General features: G+C 36.9%; 2 protein-coding genes across 3 annotated transcripts; both read right to left on the reverse strand.

The window, feature by feature from the left end:
* Positions 1 to 206: 206 nt before the first annotated feature.
* LOC141827604 (serine/threonine protein phosphatase 2A regulatory subunit B''beta-like) lies at positions 207 to 18,830 on the reverse strand. Of its 2 annotated transcripts, XM_074714894.1 has the most exons (14): positions 18,661 to 18,830; positions 18,182 to 18,514; positions 15,203 to 15,451; positions 14,996 to 15,101; positions 14,808 to 14,907; positions 13,277 to 13,382; positions 13,062 to 13,152; positions 6,063 to 6,204; positions 3,666 to 3,813; positions 3,469 to 3,578; positions 1,853 to 2,009; positions 1,655 to 1,780; positions 1,400 to 1,552; positions 207 to 760 (listed from the first exon to the last, which is right to left on the reverse strand). In XM_074714894.1, exons 2-13 carry the CDS (start codon positions 18,329 to 18,331, stop codon positions 1,412 to 1,414), a joined length of 1,626 nt encoding a protein of 541 aa, XP_074570995.1. In that variant the 5' UTR covers positions 18,332 to 18,514; positions 18,661 to 18,830; the 3' UTR covers positions 207 to 760; positions 1,400 to 1,411. The 2 variants fall into 2 exon arrangements, with proteins under 2 accessions (XP_074570995.1, XP_074570994.1); XM_074714893.1 differs by having other exon boundaries at positions 18,182 to 18,830.
* A 277-nt stretch (positions 18,831 to 19,107) lies between these two features.
* LOC141827182 (uncharacterized) lies at positions 19,108 to 20,473 on the reverse strand. The gene is made up of 3 exons (XM_074714426.1): positions 19,851 to 20,473; positions 19,605 to 19,778; positions 19,108 to 19,360 (listed from the first exon to the last, which is right to left on the reverse strand). The coding sequence occupies exons 1-3, from the start codon at positions 20,471 to 20,473 to the stop codon at positions 19,108 to 19,110; spliced, it is 1,050 nt and encodes a 349-aa protein (XP_074570527.1).
* Between the last annotated feature and the right edge of the window lie 633 nt (positions 20,474 to 21,106).

Here is a 21,106-nt window from a genome sequence, read left to right on the forward strand (position 1 = left end):
AGAGCTACGGATCAATATAACGACGAAAGGAAAAATACAAATACAAAAACCCGGATTGGATGCTAAAGAGAATCAGGAGAAACTTTTCAAAAAGATTAAAATCAATGTTCATCACTTGAAGAAGGTTTAACAGATGCAGACATGCATGGTAGAAATTTTTCAAAAAACTAGTCAGTTACACGAATGATTAAAATCAATTCAATAATGTTAGATTTCTCATGATTATAAATTCAAGGTTAATGAACATATTACAGGGAATCACCGAGATAAGTTATACCACCAGATGGAAAAGATTGAAAGGAGAGAAATGTAGCAGCGTCCCTATACTCCAAAAAGAAACCCAAAAAAAAAAAGACGAAAAATAAATGAGGGGAAAAAACTACAAATCAACCGCAACTGGTTCCAAACTACGATGGACAGAGCATAAATCCAACTTGATATTTGGCCTTGGAAAATGTCACGTTGTTGGTGAAGACTGAAGACTAACATAATAAGTCTTGCCTACCTTGCTATAGGTGGGGTTGACCCAACAGCACTTCAGAAGAACGATCCAACTTTCAAGTGATTCCAGAGCACATGCAAATCATGAAAACATAGAGTAGGAAAAAAATACCTTTCGACGTAATTATAGACCAATCAACTATATCAAGCGTGCCTGCTATTTCACCAGGGGAATATGTGATGCAAACCTTTATCTTATGCAAGTTATGTAGTTGCTAGTGGAGCAGTTTCTGGGAAGCATCCAGAAAACCAAATCCTTCTGTTAGGCATCATCAGATAAGAATGTCAGGGCAAACAAAATAAGTGATGAAATAAAGGTTTTAGGTCTACAGTACAAATTTTGTCTATTGTATGGTATCTGAGATAGTACCATCCAGAACACTAATATAACTTGTATAGCATTAGGTCCTGAAAGAGCCAAGCTTCGTCTAACACAATCCTTTAATCATTAATGAACTAAATGTGCGCTTAGGTGTACAACCAATTCATAAAAATGAAGAATGCAGCTTCACTCGTTAAATCTCAGATAGATCGATCAGAATTTGCTAGAACCATAGAAAGAATGTTACTTCAACATTGTTGCAAAACTCTAATTATCTTAAGAAAAAACAAAGGATTCATCATGACTAATAACAAATATAAATCAATCATAGATTTTAGATTAATGACGCAGTAAATTTATACAGAAGGTGATTGGACTACTGAGCATGTAGCTGATAAAATTTCATTTATTGCATCAAGTTCATGAGGAACTACAAATTGGTTCTTAGTTTTGGAATAGACAAGTAGTATCATTTCTGCAATAAATTTAGAAAAGAGCTAGAAGTTATCTTACAGCTAGTATGTTTAAAGATGATATAGAAGCAATCAGATGGACGCAAGAAGAAAAACTTCTTACCATAGGAACTTGTTAAAAAGGAGCCTCAAGTGATTCATCCCAAATGTCCCCACTTCCATTTGAAACATCTTCACAATCTTCTTCCATGGACAACCTAATATATTCTCTATGTGCAAACCTATCCCACTCTGTCAAAGATGGATTTTCACGTTCCTGAATAATAATTGCAAAAAGAACATGTCGAATTCAGCATATAAACACAGAAGAATTCTTAAAGAACTCGAAACTATTGCAAATGCACAGTAATGCACTAACCTGCCGGATTAGAAATGGATCACGAGTTTCAAATGCCATAAACTTATTCAGATTGAAAAGGATATTAAAAACATTTCCTGAAAGTTTGCTGCCTTTCAAGTCTTGAAGTGTAAAATAGCTCTCATTCTGCAAAGAAGAAATTATAGATTTTGAATGGTTCAAAAGCCATCCTTACAAAGCATAAGGAAAGCAGATTACCTCAGATCCAATCATATCAATCATCTGACATAGAATGTCCTCAAAGAGTACAGGTTCTTGTGCCATACATTCCATACGGTGCAACTGTTCCTCATAGAAGAATTGCATCTCATTTGAGGTAATGATTCCGTTACCATCCATGTCTATACACTTGAACCTGCAAAACAAGTTCTCACTAAATATATAATGTTATGGAAACAAAACCTCAAGCTACAAAATAATTTTCTATTCCCATGATTAAATCACAGATGCAAGCGTACTAATGCTAAAATACCGACTATGCTACATTGAATATTCTTCTATTTCACCGCACACGAAGAAACAGCAGATGCAGAATAAAGTCAGCTAGAGACCCAAAGATTTCCTTTACATCCAAATACAAGTTAGTCCACGTAAATATTCTCTTGATATAAAACAAGTTCTTACTAAATATTGTAGTGATGTGGAAATTGAACAGAAACCTCAAGCTACAAAAAAAAAAAAAAATCTATTTCCATGGTTTAATCACAGATGAAAGGGTACTAAGTGCTAAAATGCCAACTATGCTATATTGAAATTTCTTTTAGTCCATGTATATATTCTCTTGATGACAAATAATTAGACAACATTAATGCTAACCATGGGTTTTAAGCATGGAAAAAATTACCAAGTTTTATTCACCAGAAAGCCATGTTAGTCTATAGACATCCCTCTATTAAACTATTGAACCATATGTAAGGTTATATTGCTAGTGCTGTTCATATCTCTCATATATTATATAAACTCAGATTCACTTCATGAAGGTAGAGTTACACTGAACCATGTTAATTGCTTGTCCTCTTTGCTTGTTTGTGTTATTCTATAAAAAAAATGATAATTCAATAATGTGCACTTGCAGTAGAGCATAATCTGCATTCTAGAGGCATCATGTTGGACCAATAAGTGTATGGTTTAAGGTGACAAGAGCTAGCAAGCGGTTCTACAGCAGCCTCCAACCTATTCCAGTGATAAAGGTATTTGTGATCACAACAGTTGGAATTGTAACTCAATTTTTTTATCTGCAACAGTTTCATCAATTCTCAACATAGATTGCAACTATGAAAAATACAAATCAACTAGTTTATCTCTTCTAGTATCCTTTTGCTGCAGATGTCAGGATTTAATTCCTTTTTTAAAATATATTTGTCTTCTTCTCTCTAGAAGAAATATTGGATCTCTGCTGATTCTCCCTCTTAATATCTTCTCATTTCATAGCATATGAGACACGGGAACTCTAATTCATCTCTCATTTGCAATTCCTTTTTTCCTCTTCATATTTGTAAAATTTTAATCCCTTCAATATATTCTGGTAAAAGAGCAGCTAAGGAAAGAAGATTATATTCTTTAGATAACCCTTATGAAACACAAAGTAATCTTGATTTCAGCATCACAGCTCTCCAAAATTACACCAGTTGACCAAGCATGCATGATCAATATCTAATTTCTTATCCATGTTTTATCACCCACTGCACTTATTTTTCTACTTTTTATAACAAGTGAACATCCATTGGTATCTATTAATATCCTGGCTCCATCTTAGAGAATTTCTCTACTACGTACCCAGCAATGCATATTACAAGAGGAACTACAGTACATACCAATACTCAAGGCTAGGCTCAGATGACTTGTCCTCCTCTGCTAGTATAAAATACACAAAATCTTCATAGCACATTTTGCCATCAACTTTGCTTTTGAATTTCCTGGGAATCTAGATGAGGAAACACAGTATTAAAAAAAATGAATACGAGTTTGTGATATCTTGTATATCTTAATATGAATCAACAAAAATGCAAACCTGTGAGAAGATCCTTTCAACAATTCTGTAAGTCAGTGCACGGTTTCCATATCTGATAAGGTTTTCTTTGTCAATCAAGAAATCATGATCTGTATCAAGCTCCCAAAACTTGCAGTAGATCACATAAAAGTGCTCATACGAAAAGTACCTGCAGGAATAGGATATAGGAGTCACTGTTTCTGTTCATTGTAAAATTAATTCTTATTATTAAGTGTAAAGTAGAAAAGAAAGAAGGAAAATATCTCTTCTTACTATAACAAATCACGAGTTCATTTAGGATTTCCATGGGGAAAAGACGGTAGGGGATGTTTAAAGGGAAGGGGAAGTGGAAAATTGTTTATGCTGATGCAAGGTGAAAGTGAGAGAAAAGTTGTACAATTTTTTTCACCACTTTTTTCATTACCAATTAAAGCAGAAGAGGAAATAGAATAGGAAGGATGGTTCCTAACTGGTCAGAGAAATTTCAACAGATTATGAATTGTTTAAGTGATTTTTTCAATCTCTTTCCTTCAAAAGAAACAAGATCAAGAAATCATTGTTCTCCCCCTACTTTCCACGTTCATATTCCTCCATTCGCCATCCTACTCCACTTTCCATGCCTCCAAGCAAACATAGCATTAAAGTCACCATAGTTGGCAAGTAAAAAAATGGTTGAGAAGACAGATCAGACCAAGGTTTTGGGAAGGACTTTTGGATTCATTTGACCAACTCCAAAAGATCAGACTCAACTATTTATGCTGCAGCATGAATTGTTTCATCATAGAAGTCCCAAAATTTTCATAATAAGGAAACAAACTCCAGATGAATCACAATAAACAAAATAAGAGAAATTTGTCTGGATTAATTCTTAGTAAGATTACTCAATAATGTGTTGATGCCCCTGCACCACAAACAAGTTCTTAGTTGACACTATAAGGAACAAACAACAACAGCATGGGCATTGTATCTGACCCTTTCCAAATCATGTGTTAGTTCCACATCTCACCATAAGATTGTTTCAAGATCCAACATGAAAAATATTCAGTATCAAGGGTCAAACCAAAAAGTGAGAGAGTTAGCATGCAATACTAAGGCAATCTAGATGATCCTATCCAGCTTTGCACAAGCACTCTGACACTAGCAGTAACCTCATGCATCAGTCAAACTCTATGACCCAATTGAACAGACATTTTTCTTTCGTTTTTTTTCACTGTAATTAAGAATATAGAGATGCAGCTTAGGAGCATTCCATCTGTTTTAAGATTTATTGTGGAATGTGATATCTGATCAGACTTAATATGATATAGAAGCAAGGATGACTAAATGATAGATATGGCAACATGGCATGATGACTAGAGAGATGTTGAAGCTAAAGTGACCATATGTGTCAATTTGTTGACATTTGAAAACAAAGATTTATATATGCATACAAGGTGTAAAGAACTGTTTCATGCTAAATAGTACAGTGATCACCCAAGTATATCAAAAAATGTTAAGGATGTAAAAATCTGTCTATTCCCTAATATATGTTGTTCAGATAAGTAATCACCCAATCAAAATATAACAACAACAAATGCAGTATAAAAAAATAAAAAATGTTAACATTATGTTGACAATGCTCTCTTCATCTATAAATCAAACTAAATTTAACTGAAAACATATAAAACCTTTTAGATTTTAAAATATTTCACTAAACTAGCTGCAGCAAACAGTTTGATGCGTCTTCTATTAAAAATATAAAACCAAATAAAAATGCAAACATCCTAACCAGACAGCTTTAACAATACTATATCTGAACAAGGACTTCCTTGAAAGCATGCTGGTTTAGCATAAAGTGAGAAAAGTTTTAGGCCTCACACCCAGCAAGAAGGCAGAGATGCTCTGCATAATCATAATCAAATAAACACCACGTTAGAGGCAATAGGTTAATAAAGTTATTGGTGTTCGCACACACAAGCGCTAATAGTCAATCTTGTTAGACGTATTAGGTTAATAGAGTCCTCAGGGTTGTGGATTTGGTCTCGGATTGAAAGTTAGATTTATGTACACACAGACACACATGCACACATCCTTTTTGATGAAGGCGATAGATTATCTGAACAAGGATTGTCCTTGAAATAATGCTGGTTTCGCAGAGAAAAAAGTGTTAGGCCTCACATGCAACAAAAAGACACAGATGCACATGCACACACAAATGAAAGGCCATAGATTATTCTCTTTCCCTCAAACTTAACAAACCTTTTATTCTCTCACACATGCCAAGGCACCAGAAAAAACAAAAATCATATCTTAAACTAAGTGACAAATCATATGAAGAATAAACATAACAAATCACTCACTAGTAAAAGATAGCAATGATTAGGGCAGAACAGAAATTAAACAATAGCAACATTTCAAGTAAAAAAATGTACAAGTCACCTCAAGACTTTATTAATATCTTCCTCTTCATCAGCGTGCTGCATTGCAGCAATTAAATTTCCCCGTTTCAATTCTCTTAGGGTAAGTTGACCATTGCCAGATCTATTCATATAGTAGAAAATTCTGTATATGACAGTTTCAGCTGGAAAAAAAGATTCAAGATCAAAAATAGGAAAAAAGTCAAAATTTAAAAGTAGCATGGCTTTTTAAAAGTTATAATCAAAGATGTTGCTAAACATACATGTTAAGTTCTTGATATTGAAGATACAACATAGAAGAGCATAAATTGAACACTATGAGCAACAACCTACGATTAATCATTCCATGACAGTCACCAGAAATTAAATAGGATGAGTTTTGACCTTCAAACCAATCCCCCAATATCAATGACAAAATACAAAATATCCTTCAAAATTAAAAAAAAAAAATCAATGTTTTTATGCATATGGGCATTATGAATAAGCATCTTCTTCATTCTCTGATGGTTTAAATAAATTAAGGGTAAATTAGAAAATCATGAATTCTAATGAGCAACAATTTTATCTTCAAATTTGAATATCATAAATTTCTTCACAAATTTAGATGTTAACAATTTTCCTCCAAGGTTAAGTATTTGCTAAATGAATTGATGAGGTGCCAACTGCCTAGGTGGAAGTCTCACATGTTATCTTACATACTTATAAGCCTACTAAACCACCAAGTAATATTAAAAAAACAGTGAAAAAAGTCATACTCTAGTGCATATTTGAATTCATATGCATACTAATATGATCTTGGCACTTTTACAGCTCAAAAACATGCAAACCTGTAGGAATGTGAAACTGCAGCCTCAACAATTTATCCTATATTTTATAAATGTTGATTTTTAAGATAAAATTATTATTATCGTAAAAATTGTTGCAATTGACAACTGAGGCAAGATCAAGTAACCATGGTTTCAAAAGGCAGACACCCAAGCATCAGCTGGCGGATTGTATGCATATAGCATTTGTGATCCCATATTGTTAGCTTCAATATGCTGGACGAGCAGACCTAGGGGACAGCATATGCAGACATCCAACAAGTTGAAATTGTCATTCACCTGCACCAATATGGTCGAACCAAAAAATAGAAATCCTAATGACTATTTGCCCTAATCCCTTTTCAAATGATAAGGTTTTTTATGATTTTTTTCCTTTTTTTTTTGACAGTGGACTATTCTTGTGAATCCAAACCACTTTCACAAGCTATGTTTTATAATAGGGTAACTGTTAATTTAAACACACTCTTTGCATGCATCAATTATATGCATGCTCAATATATGATTTGTTCTAAGCTAATATATACAGAATGTTACACTGCATGATTCCATTTACGCGACTCGTGCGCGCTGCCGATGTAGCTGGGAATTTCTCTCAGCGCGCGTGGCAAGCGGAGTCGTTCTGGCCGAAAAATAAAAAATCACGAGCAAAAAAAAAACCCGACCCCAGCTAACCCTAAACCCCATCGCGTCCGCCGTCGCGTCTCGCTGCGTTCGGGCCCGAGGTTAGGTTTCGCCTCCGCCATCGCTCGTCTCACAGTGTTGCCACCCGAGGTCATCGCTTCCGCCGTCACCTTCAACCGGTCCACGCCGCCACCGCCGACAACCAGCGACTTTGCTTTGAATGTAAGCTTTCAAAAACCCTTCTTTTTCTTATCCTAAAAAGAGAATCTAACCCTAAACCGTTCCATTTACGCCTTCAGCCGATCCACGCCGTCGACGCCTTCAGCTAGTGTGATCTCCGCCGAGACGCTACTGTCGCCGTCCCTCATCAAAATTGCATCTCTATCCCACACGCGCGACTCGGCTTGTGGATACAACAGGTTAGTAAAGCCTCTCAACTTCTTAGTTAATGTGCTCTGTTATATGGATTTATGTGGATCATTAGTATGCTTTTTGTTTTTTTAATCTCTTGTGGTGTAATATTATTAAGTAAATTGTTGCTGAAATGTGAAAGTAGTAACGTGTTCATGCAATCTCATTTCTCTATTACTCATGTGTATCCAGAAATGATTTAGCCATTCTAGTCTCAACTTTCAACCATGGAAAGCAACCTCTACAATTGTTCATGTTAGCGCGATTATTTTGTCTCAACTTTACACCATGCTTTAGCCATTCTATGAATGAAGATCATGTTGCATATTCCTTCTTTATGATTTTGATTGCTATCATAAGATGAAACAAACAAGTGAGTTTATTTGTTTCATTCCCTTGTGCAATTATTTTGTCTGTTTTGGTTTTGGAGTCAACTGACTTAGCTTCTTAGAAAAACATAAGATTTGTTGATTATTTCTCTACATATGAACATATGTAGAGGTTGCTTTCCACAGTTGAAAGTTGAGACTAGAATGGCTAAATCATTTCTGGATACACACGAGTAATAGAGAAAAGAGATTGCACGAACACGTTGCTACTTTCACATTTCAACAACAATTTACTTAATAATATTACACCACAAGAGAATAAAAGAACAAAAAGCATACTAACGATCCACATAAATCCATATAACAGAGTACATTAACTAAGAAGTTGAGAGGCTTTACTAACCTGCTGTATCCACAAGCCGAGTCGCACATGTGGAACGGAGACATGATTTTGATGAGCGACGACGACGGCAGCGTCTCGGCGAAGATCACACTAGCTGAAGGCGTCGGCAGCGTGGACCGGCTGAAGGCGTAAATGGAACGGTTTAGGGTTAAATTCTCTTTTTAGGGTAAGAAAAAGAAGGGTTTTTGAAAGCTTACCTTTAAAGCAGAGTCGCGGGTTGTCAGCAACGGCGGCGTGGACCAGCTGAAGGCGACGACGGAAGCGATGACCTCGAGCGGCAATGCAGCAGAGATGAGCGACGGCGGAAGCGATGGCGGAGGCGAAACCTAACCTCGGGCCCGAACGCAGCGAGATGAGCGACGACAGACATGATGGCGGAGGCGAAACCTAACCTCGAGCTTGAACACAACGAGACGAGTAACGGCAGACGTGATGGGGTTTAGGGTTAGCTCGGGTCGGATTTTTTTCTGCTCGCGATTTTTGGTTTTTCGGCCAGCACGGCTCCGCTTGCCACGCGCACAGAGAGAAATTCCCAGCCACATCGACAGTGCGCATGAGTTGCGTAAATGGAATTGCGCAGCGTAACATTTCTGTGTGTGTGTATATATATATTGCTCCCTTAGTAATACTGCTAATAGTTTGTTATGCATTTTTATTAACATAAATATTTTTATATATATTTTTAGTGCGGACTGCATGTGGCCACATACCCATATGCACTAAGCCGATGATATATTGTGTGTGTTTTAACCTATAAAGTAAGCTTTATTTATTGGGCAATAATCACAAGGGCATCCCTTTATATTGGAATCATCAAAGGACACCACCCCTTTTTGAGTTTTTATCAAAAAGGGGCCCACCACACCAGCTCCGTTGTAAAATTACACCATTGCCCTCAGGACAATGTTCGGCATTAAATATTCCTACTACACTTATTAAATCCTGAACCGAAAGGTCAATTGTATGAATAGGACAAATCCTGTTCAAAAACATTCACGTTGCAGCAGTTACGGTTCGTAGCTGCTACAATGCGTATCTGACCTATTCACTTAACATTCACATTGTAGCACCATAGTTGCAGACTTGTTCACCTAATATTCACATTGTAGCAGCTACAAACTATAGCTGCTACAACTCAAACTTGTCCTATTCAACAACATTCGTGTGGTAGCAGCTGCAAAACTGTAGCTACTACAACTCAAATTTGTCATGTTCAACAACATTCATGTTGTAACAACTACGGTTCGTAACTACTACAACACAGACTTGTCTTGTTCATACAACTGGCTATAAGGCGCCATTTTGATTAAAAAACATTAAAAGGGGCGCCCTTTTGATGATTCCAATAAAATGGGGTGCCCCTATAATTTTTGTCCTTATTTATACAAGTTAGCAACAAATGTTTAGAAAATAATGAGAACAAAATCCCAATACATTCTCTCCTCTTTGGACCTGCGATTTGAATTCTTTGGACATGCAATTTGAATTGTGAAGCAAAAAAAGAAAGGTAAGCTATTTGTTCTCACCTATTAGGGTGTGTACTATTCTGTGATGTCCCTGATTCTTCATTCAAATCGATAAAAATAGTATTCCAATGTATCCCTTGTCTGAAATTTGACTAGCTGGATAAACTACATGGAATGTTTTTCTGGAGTCCCGTTAAGAATTGCATCAAATTGATATGGCCAAATGAGTTTTCTAAACCATTCTAACAGACTTTCAGAAGAGGATTGCAAGCCACTATTGAGCTCCACAAACATGAAAGTTACAAATGTAGACAAAAGGTCCATGATAGGCAAATAGTCACCTTGACATAATTTAACGGTGTTGCTTTCAGAGTTAACTTTAAGAAATTGTTCTTTCATTTCTATCCCTAACTTAATTCCAAATCAATATAAGGAGAACAAAATTCATTTTGAAGCTTCCAAATTGACGAAGAGGATGTGGTGAATGTGTGTTTTATACTAAAGAACTTCTGTTACTAACAATATTGGTAATTTTTTAAATTCTCTTTAAAAAATAATCTATTGAAATTCAAAAGAAATAAATTTTATTCAAGAATGTCATATACCATTTCAGTTTTGCCAATATGATAGGTATCATTTAAATTTCTTATAAAGAGTATAGGGCAAAAATCAAAAGGGCATCCTTTATTTTCATTATTATTAAAAGGGTGCTTCATTTTGAAAAAATAACAAAAGGGTGCCCCATCATATTTTTCATCCAAAAATCTATTTATTCCGACGCTATTGTAGTAGCTTTAGTAAAAAATGCTCCAACATGCTCAAAATTACTAAGTAACTATAGTCAAATATTAGCTAAAATTGCTCTAATTTGGTCAAAACTAGTCCAACTTGGTCAAAATCGGTCAAATACTATTGGAATAATTTTGATTCTAATAATTTTGACCAAAACTACTACAAATGGACCAATTTGGATCAGAACTGCTATAACATAGAGCAGTTGATCAAAATTGCTTGGAGTAGCTACCAAAGCTGCTACCACAAGATGCCCTTTTGATGATAATGAAAAATATAATGGGGTGTCAATTTGATATTTTTTTCAAAATGTGATGCCCTTTTGATGATAATGAAAATAAGACATGCCTTTTTTATTTTTACCCAAGAGTATACCTCTATTCTTCATTTAGAGTTTTTTATTTTAAGAAATTACAAATTCATTGTTCGGTTTTGAGAGAGTTTTGTTTAAATTTGTTTCAATTTGATGATTAGATTGCAAGTCCTTTTCTAAGAACCAAAATAAAACAATGAACACACTTTGAGTTTTCTACTGATTTTTCACTATAAACGTGTTTTCTTGATTAGTTATGAAAGTATCAGCCACTTTTCAAGTCATATTGTTTGATTCAAATATTTTAATTTTACAATTTGATTTTTTTTAATGTTTTTAAATTAAGTTTGACATCACTCCAATGTATGATGTACAGGTCCATGCCTTGTATCTTCAATAAATCAAAATATTTTTTATTGTAACTAATTGTTAAATTGGTGTGGAGCCTATTCCATACCAAAATGGCAAGTCACTTAGGAAGGGACACCTTGTTATAGTACCGTGGACTACTACACTTGTCCATGTGAGACTATGGATGAAGAGCAATCTAACTTCAATATGTTGTCTCATGCCCATCATGACTCGGTAGTATTAGACCTAGCTCTAATGACATGATGGATGTGAAGAGACACGCTGAAGCTAAAAAGCTTTACGCTTCTCGGTGTGCTTCATGGCGTATATTATATATATTAAGGGGGTGTCTCCTTCCTCCTAATAGATACAATTACTTAGGAGGGAGGTATCCTTTCAAAATATACACAATGTGGAATACCTGCTTATCCATGTAGAATTATAGGCATAGGGCATCCAGGCTTCAACACTATTCATGAACTCTAAGCAATTTCTCAAACAAGTAATATTAGATTTTTTGTTATTCAATAGGCGAGTAAATAACAAAAACCAAGGTAAAATTATAGTCATGCTAGAAACAATTGGGTTTGGCAATGCATATAAAAGTGCATCCAAGATAATTTCTACTATGTAAATCTATCTTGATATAGATGTTGCATGGCCCTCTTGTGCTTTACGAGAACGTTTATGCTGAGAAAGATTGATTCAGCAATTATAGGTAGATTATGTTTAGCCTCTAGATCATTAGAACAAACTCTAGTGAAACAGGATGAGGATGTGAACATCATATTATGTAAAAACTGAAGTATCATAGAGACTTTAAAATTCATTTGCTACCAAGCCATGTGACTGCTAAATAACAGTCACTGGTACACAATCCTCAGTATAATTTTTTTTCTTGCTCTACCTGAATTTTGTCCGCACTCACTCCCTCACACTCTTCATTTTTCTCCTCTCCCTCCCTCCACCTTCTCCCTGATGGCACCCTTCCATACCAACACCCATGCATCAGTGAGTATCAGTATAGTAAAAGTGCAACCACCTACCTTGGCATAGACTGGTAATTTGAAACCATGACACCAAAATCTAGGAAACTTCTGCTGAGAACTGGAAATACACTGTGAGTTGGGTTTCACTCAGAAATATTTATCGCCACATGATGGACACAAATGCAAGCATAGCACAATCAAGATGGTCTATTACTAAGCTATATCTTGATTCAAGGTGGTAACTCTATACAACAGATAATTGTAAAGACAACCGCTTTAGCTTTCTGATCTCAATAGTTGAAGTTAGCATATCAACATGAAAAGATGAGCAGAACTAAATCTTCAATCCACCAGTGGTTCTATCACAAGGTGGCCAAGATTATGCAAACTTCTACCAGGAAAGCACAATTTGTGTATGGAAGTATATAGTTTGTAAACACAAGCACCATGATCATGCGTCAACCAACACATCCTAAAGCTTAAAAAAAAAGAGAATATAGTGCAGATATGATAATTACAAACCATATCTATCCTGAAATTCAGGAGTCCCCTGTAGGAACTCCAAACCTGGATGGGTTGCCAAAAGCTCTCGCAGGACAGGTTTAAAATCATCCTACAAATCAGTCAGAATTCTACAATCAATATTTGGATAAACAGATAACTACATTATTTAGTCAACCATTCTATAAAATAGTTTACATGTATTACAGAAAAACAAAAAAAGACAACAGAAGGACCTGAGTAAGGTAATTGTGGTCTGCTTGCTTCATAATAGTAAAGATCTGAGTAGCCACATCTTGTGTCATCAGGTTGCTACTAATCCAGTATTCAATAAATGCATCCCTGGAAATTAAAAACCATCCAAGCTAGTCAAAGGATATCATGAAGCACAACATTATAATAAGGATGATAAAAGAGACCTACAGAAGTAAGCATATTAAATAGCCCCCTCCAGGATTGAAGAAAAATTTATATTTATGGTGCCTAGAGCTACATACTGTTACTTCTATTCCCCACAGAAAAAAGAATCACTGGTAAATCCTATTGCTTTTCCTACATATCAGGTCTCATTTACTTCCTGCAAGATATGGATTATAATCCTAGATTTGCAGTTAAAACCAAGGTTTAAAATATCGAGCCGTGCCGGAGTTTCGGTCCCAGACCGGAACGATACAGTTTCGGTACCGTATCGTACCATGCCGGTATAGTTTCGGTATTTTTAAAATATAAAATATATTAATTAAAATAAAAAATTTAATCTAAATATTTAAAAATAAAAAATAAATTTTTTTTTGATAATTTATAGGTTTTAATAAAGCCTATTTAAATTATCTCGAATTATAACTTTGAACTATAGCTAAGAGTTATTATTAAAACTTAATTAAAACCTAAGTTTTAAAAACAAAAAACTGAAAAATCGCGCGCCGCGCGATCGGTGCGCCCGCGCGGAGCGTCGCCGAGCCCTGGCGACGTCGCCGGCCCCCGGGCGGGGACTCTGGGACTCGCCGAGGCCGGCGACGCGTCGCCGAGCCGCGCGACGCCTCCGGAGGCGTTCCCCCGACCGGAATCGTGTGCCGGCGCTGTGCCGATGCCGGTGCCGCGGCAGAACGAATTTTTTCGTGCGTATCGGGCGATACGGCACGAGATTTTAATCCCTAGTTAAAACACACCATATAAGTTAAAATAACACAAATTGTGAACTAGAAGACAAATAGTTTAATCCAAGAATTTTATATCATTTAAAATTTTCTGACAGCTGTTTATAGCAAATTTGCACAAGCAAGAACAATAATTAGCAATCTGTAAGGTTAACTGTGATTCGCCATCTGGGCCTCTAAGTCCATCAAGTAGGCTTCAGTAGTACATTACCTATCTGCTAATTTATGGAAGATCTGGTTATGAACATATAAACCCATACAAATATTGTAGGATGTAAAGACACTGAAGCGGAAGGATCACCACTTAGAAGATAGACACTGACCATAGTAAAAAGAACAATGAGATATAAGATCAATGAGGAATTAGTGTCGCTCTATCAAGTTAATTACCAGCCATCGGCACTAAGGCACTTTAAAAATTTATAATGAACCTTGGAAAGAGGAAAAAGATGGCTCAGACTGCAAAGCCAATAAACCCCACAGCTTCATAGAAAAGTGTAAAGAGCTCAATACAGACACACAAGAGATGCATGCATAATACACACAATAAATTGTCACAATTAAAAAGTAGAACAGCACAAAATGCAGATACTTTCTTGGTTTTGCATACCTTGTCACCATTCCAGTGCATTCAACATCAAATTTTCTGAAAAGAGAAGTGGAGAGAAATGATGGTAGCTTACATATTTCCTTTGTCACTGTTTTGAATTCTGAAAAGGAAAAGAATATTGTCTCAATGATTCCCTTGAAAAATAACAAACCACTATAAGTATGATCAAGTATTGGAAGCACTTTAACCTTGTAATTGTAGCCCATCCAAATTACCAAAGAAAAGATGATCAATTCTAGATAAGCATTGTTCTTTCAACGCTTTTGGAGGTGGGCGGCCATTTTGGAAGTAAAACTGTCATGGTATAAATCAGTTAGAAAATTTGTGACCATCTACAGGAGACGGTTTAATCTGTGTAAAAAATAAAAATAAAAAATCAGATCAAAAGACAGTACCTGAGGTATAACTTCTCTGACTGGTTCACTGACTAATTTTAGTGGAGAACCAAAGGGTGAAAGTCCAACACTTGGGTTACGCTTCAAAAAACGGGGAGACCCAGATGTGCTCCTAGGTGAGAGAGGAGGCACACTGCCAGCAGGAAACATGGAAGGTGGGGAATTGTTTCCTATAGAATTTGAACTATATGAACTGCCTGGAACATTAAGTGGTGAACTCCCTTTTGCATCTCCAATCAATGACTTCACCTGGAATCAGCAACACAGATGACAAGTTCATGTGAAACAAGAGCTCCATAATTGTTAGGCACTTAAAATAAGGTCATATGACTGTAGGCAAGGCTACCATGTGGTTTTTATCATGAATAATTTTGAATCATTTTGGTGAATTTTCAAATCAAGAATCATACCAAATCGTAAAGCTCAATTAAAACTCATTAAGAAAAAGTTCAAAAAGATTCTACCTCATTTGGAATAACTTTTATGTCCTACAATATATAAAAGAATGGAATATTCTTTATAATAACTTAATATGAATGATGGAGCACATTAATCGTGATACTACAAAGAAAGCAGGTCCTTATTTCACCATAATTAAAAATAAATATTAATCCATTTAAAATTGGAATTTAATGGACAACATGATATTTCACCACCAGCTGCTTTGGGTGCAGATATGACAATCATTGGAAAACACATTGAAACAAGGCAATGGTGAGGCATAGTTACTCTAGATTTTATATATATATATATATATATATATATATATAAAATATATATATATATCCTACAGAAGGATTATATGCAATATGAAATCAACATGACAAGGACATCTAGGCTCTAAAAGTCTACTGTACAGCACATATCCATTTAGCTAATGTTCTGTTTTAGTCTATAGATCATACAATTTAAAGTTCGAGGCACTACGACTACTTATCAAGCCAAATATAATTAGTGTGTTTAATGAGTTTAGCTGCTTTTTTTTTACTATTTGTCAAAATAATAATAATTACTTAAACAAAAATATCAAATAAAATTTTCATAATGAAAATCTAATGCAGACTAGACTCTTGGAAGAACTTGAACTTAAAATAAAAATAATTATCAACTCTAGAAAGATTCATGTTCTCCTTTAAGATCTGCAATGATCACAAAGTAACCATTTTACATTGAGATATATGCTTAATCTAATAATATCCCTGATACAAGTTAACTCGTTGGAGCCTCTGGTAACAACAAAAATGAGAACACAATCACCACTAATTAATTTAAGTGATAAATACTTGATGCATGTTCAAACAAAGTGTTCCAGATTTATATAATGCATTTTAGTACACTGCAGATACACAAACTCTTTATCCTGCTAAGAGAGTTTCTATGTAGCCAGTATAAAAGCTAGCTATTTCAGACTTTTCCAAACATTCATCACATAAGTACCATTTATCTAAGAGATATTTCCTCAACAAAAACAACTTTACTTAAGATATAAAAACACAATCAAGCTGAAAAGGAACTTTAAGGTGGATTAGAAAATATAATTGTCCTCTTCGTCTCTTAAAAGGGTTCACAGCAATTTTTTCTTCTATTGTACTCAGTTTTTAATGTGTTATTGTCCCTAACTATTCACAAATGGAAACCCTATCTGCCCCATGATTATCAGATAGATCCATATCAACTGAAGCTTTAAGTGATGAACAAATCCTTTTGTCCATTCAAGAAATGTAATGGCCAGGTGTGACTTCAAAGAAAAAAAGACCAGATACAATTGTTAGTTTTAATGCATTCTCATGCAAGAACAAGCTAAATTTAGCATAACCACAGTCGCAACAAATTCCAGAAACTATGACCTAGGATTTCAAAAAAAAAAAAAATAGTACATATGTACCCAACTCTCCAAATCATTTATAGTCTAAAGCTAATTTTTAATTGCGCTATCCTATTCTGTGACAACCAAGTTATAACTCAAGTGACTGAAAATTGAAATAATCACAAAAGCTGTCTGCTACAACCAGAATCATGGTTCTATGTTAAATTGTCCACTATCCAGAAATTCATCAATTGTGTAACTAGAAATATGGCACTCTTACACAAGTATAACTCACTCATTGTTTTAGAAAACAAGCCAAATAAGTCATTTATGTGGCAGCACAGACTATGCAATGTTTTTTAGTTGAATTGATATGTATTATTTTATATTTATACAAATGAATCATGATTGCATTTGCTGTGTCAACCAATTCAACTGCATTCACCAGTTGAGCCATTGATCCGATAGCCACACTAATTCAATCTCTTGTCCGGGTTGAAATCATAGGAAAATATGACATAAGGTAACTCAATTTTATCATTACATCCTTATAAAAGGAGCAATCCTAGACTCCTAGTGCACAAGACTTCAACCAAGCTCGTATCTAGAATGAGCAAGATGCAAATGTATAGTTGCATACAAATAAACCTTAATTTTTTAAAGCACCATAATAAGCAACCTTACCATTCACCAACATCCACGATCACTAAGCTATTGTATATTTTTGTTTGGCTCATTGAATTGGCATAGAGAAACGTTACATAAACTTACCCTCGAAAGGATATATTATATTGGCATCCAAATAATAAAGTTGGACAAACCATCTTGGTGCTATGATAATCATATGAAATTGATTTGATCTGGCAGATTAGGAAACTAGCAATATATCAGTATCACTTGACTCTAGAGTTTGTCAACCGAATTTAGAAAGCATTACCTTGTTTCATAAATAGATGGAAATAAATGCTCGTTCCAGAATTGCAAGGCATTATATGCATTAATTTAAGAATCAAAACTACTCTTCAATGACAAGACAATTAGGTTAACTTGATTACTGGCATACCAAGTCATTCCTATTACCAACAAAAGCATTATGAATAAGAAGTCACATCGGGAAGAAAAATGAGCTCTTTACATCAACAATCACAGGAAAGATAAGAGAGAAAACGAACCAATTTTCCTGTTTCGGTTAATGAAAGCCACTGACAGAACAGTTCCTCGGCTATCTTAGGTTTTTCCTTCAAAGCCACTTGAGATACTTCCGGAAGCTGCAGCAGCTCCGGGTCAAGCGACGCCATATCCCTCACAATATCGATATCCATTCCAACCAATCAAACCCGGCGCGAAGAACAATATACGAAACCCTAGATCTCCGAGTTTTCCCCGTCGAAGGAATCCAATAAAACAAAATACTTGGTTAACAAATCAAATAAGACGAACCCTAAGTCTCCCGACACGATCCTCTCGCTCCTTTCCTTTCTTCATCCATATCCGAGTGCCCAGACCTGCAATCCCAAACAAGAAGCGGTCGAATTGATAACAAGAGTCCAGATTCGGAGCCGAATAAGACAGATCCTCTCAACTCATGAGATCGTCTTTCTACGCGACTCGGAGGCTTGAGCGAACGAAATCGAGCTAGAACGCCACTCGCCTGGGAGGTCGATACGGATCGGAATCGAAGATTGATTCTCGCGAAGCAGATTCGGATCGCGGAGCTCGACGAACTCGACGACGAAGGGGAGCGAGACGGAGTGCTGCTTCGTTGGACCTCGAATCGCTGAGCGCGAGCGAGAGAGAGAGAGAGAAAGAGAGAGGAAAGAGAAATTGGAAGTGGTGTGGTGATCGGTGTCGCATATCGATACACGTACATATATACTACCGTTTGATTGATCTAGGGAGATGATCTCAGCCGTCTGATTTGGAATCAGATCTGTGGATCGTATGATAGGAGGCGATGCATGCCTGCCGTTGGATTGAAGGAAACAGATGAAAAAATAGGTTTTTAAAAAATTTATTTATTTATTTATTTATTTTATGAACAAATATGTTTCCAACAAAATAGGCAGTCAAATAGAAAGGAAGAAGAAACACTGTACATTTAGAAGAGGAAAGATGTCGTGAAGGGGTTGAAGCGGCGCCGGCGCCGGCGGAGGCGTAGGAGGAGGAGTCGTTCAAACACACGCTGTTTCTGGTCGGGCGCCTCCGGGCCGTCTCCTGCGGCCACCGCTGTGAGATTCGTCTCGAGGATCCCTCTCCCGGCGAGCTCTTCGCCGCCTGCTTCGTCTTCCCCGGCCAGCGCGATAGTTCTCAAGATCGAACGAGCGCACCGAGTCCTTCGATTCCACCGCCGTCTGTGAAAACAGTAAAGCAATACAAATACAAGTGTAGAATGAAACCTTCGACTGTTTCTGAAGTTTGGTGGAAACACAGTAAATATTTTAATTATTTCTTATATAAAATTCATAATGCAGATATGATTTTGAAGTAGAAAAGTACATGACAAAGACAACGTTCGAGATGATATTAAGGAAATAATTAAATCTAGGAAAACTTTTATATGGAAATTATTAATTTCTGCTCTTCTTCTGCTCGAACTGGCGCGCCCACACTTGCTTGCCGTTGATGGCGAACTTGTACACCTTTGTGTCGTTGAGCACCAGCCCGGCGTAGCCGTCTCGTGTGAACACCACCCTCCCATACAGCGGTCCGACCACCGACCCCGCCGCCGGCTTCTGCACCGCCACTTTCTCCACGCAATCGCCCCACTTCCTGTTGGTTTAATCGAACAATTAATCAATATCCAGATTATTAATTAATAAAGTTATTAATCGATCATGTTACTCTCTGAAGTATGCTTCGATCTCCTCCTTTGTTAATGGAAATCCCTTAGAAAATGTGAGGAACAGGGAGCGCTGGTCCTCCGACGACGTCGCCGCGGTGGCGCCGAGCTCGTATGTCCTCGCCAGCTCCTCCGGCAGCGGCGGCGGCGCGGCGTTCCGCTTCCAGGCGTCCGCCGCGGCCTCCTCGTACCGGAGGAAGGACGCGTAGAGAGCGTCGTCGAAGAAGACCCTGCCGGCGCCGGACAGGACCCCGGCTATGCGCTTGGTGGCGACGTGGCGGTTGAAGTAGAAGAAGCCGAGGTCGATGGGCTGGTCGGAAAGAGAGGCGAGGACGGGGATGGCGAGAGCGGAGTCCCGCGGAGGGGCGTCGCGGCGGAGGCAGTCGAGCACGGCATCTGCCTCGGCCACCAGGCGGAGGAAGGCGTAGGAGTTGCTGGCGTGGTCGTTGAGGTAGGAGAGGACGTCGAGGCCGATGGTGTCGAGCCATATGAGGAGGGCGACGACGTTGCGGGCGACGGAGGGCTCGGTGCCGTGGCCGAGCAGCTGGTCGTAGACGTTCCGGTCGACCTTGTGGAAGTGGAATAGGTTGACGATCGAGTTAATGGGCGAAGAAGAAGAAGCCATTGTTGCCGATGAAATATCTCGACGACTCGATGGGATTGCAAGTGTAGAGAAGCCATTCCCGGGGTGGGTCTCCGTTTATAGGGTCTGAATCGATGCGCGCCGCTTGGGAGGCGACGTCCGACGAGAGAAGACGTCCGTCGATGGCCGGAGCGGCGCAACAAATGGACGCCGCAACTGTGCGCATGGGCAGCGCGCGAGCGGGAAGGATTAGGATTTTTAGATCCGACTTCGGTATTCGGATCGACGGCCCAGATTGATTATTCAGAACCTTATTACAAAAATAATAATAATAATAATAATAATAATGTATTTATATTTGTCAGAGATGGGAAGTATGTTAAAATAATGACGAACAACATGAGATAATCAAATTTAAATGAATATAATTTTTATATTTTTAAAAATATAGAGTATTGTATTGCAGTAAACAAGAATCAAGTTTTATAATATAAATATATTTGTTTGTTTTGAAAATTATTTTTATTTGATATGTTGATAATAGTTTTTTATTTACAAATATTGACGAATTGTATATATATATATTCAAATTTATTTATTTAACTTAATAAAATTTTTAAACTTGCTCATTTAATTTAATTGATTCTGGTGCTTATTGAAGCAATATAAATAAAC

This window comes from Curcuma longa, chromosome 4 (genome assembly GCF_044706935.1).
Source record: "Curcuma longa cultivar G26 ecotype Majalengka, Jawa Barat chromosome 4, ITB_CL_G26_1.1, whole genome shotgun sequence".
NCBI classification, from domain to species: Eukaryota; Viridiplantae; Streptophyta; class Magnoliopsida; order Zingiberales; family Zingiberaceae; genus Curcuma; species Curcuma longa.

Bases quoted from the DNA above. Each gene is read 5' to 3' on its own strand.
- LOC141827182 (XM_074714426.1), bottom strand. From the start codon at position 20,473: ATGGCTTCTTCTTCTTCGCCCATTAACTCGATCGTCAACCTATTCCAC. The intron at 19,779-19,850 runs GTAACATGATCG...TTAAACCAACAG, and splicing joins ATCGAAGCATACTTCAGAGA to GAAGTGGGGCGATTGCGTGG. The intron at 19,361-19,604 runs GTTCGAGCAGAA...CTGTTTTCACAG, and splicing joins AAGCAAGTGTGGGCGCGCCA to ACGGCGGTGGAATCGAAGGA.
- LOC141827604 (XM_074714894.1), bottom strand. From the start codon at position 18,331: ATGGATATCGATATTGTGAGGGATATGGCGTCGCTTGACCCGGAGCTG. The intron at 13,153-13,276 runs GTCCTTCTGTTG...ACTGATTTGTAG, and splicing joins ACCACAATTACCTTACTCAG to GATGATTTTAAACCTGTCCT. The intron at 1,553-1,654 runs GTTAGTGCATTA...ATTATTATTCAG, and splicing joins ATCCATTTCTAATCCGGCAG to GAACGTGAAAATCCATCTTT.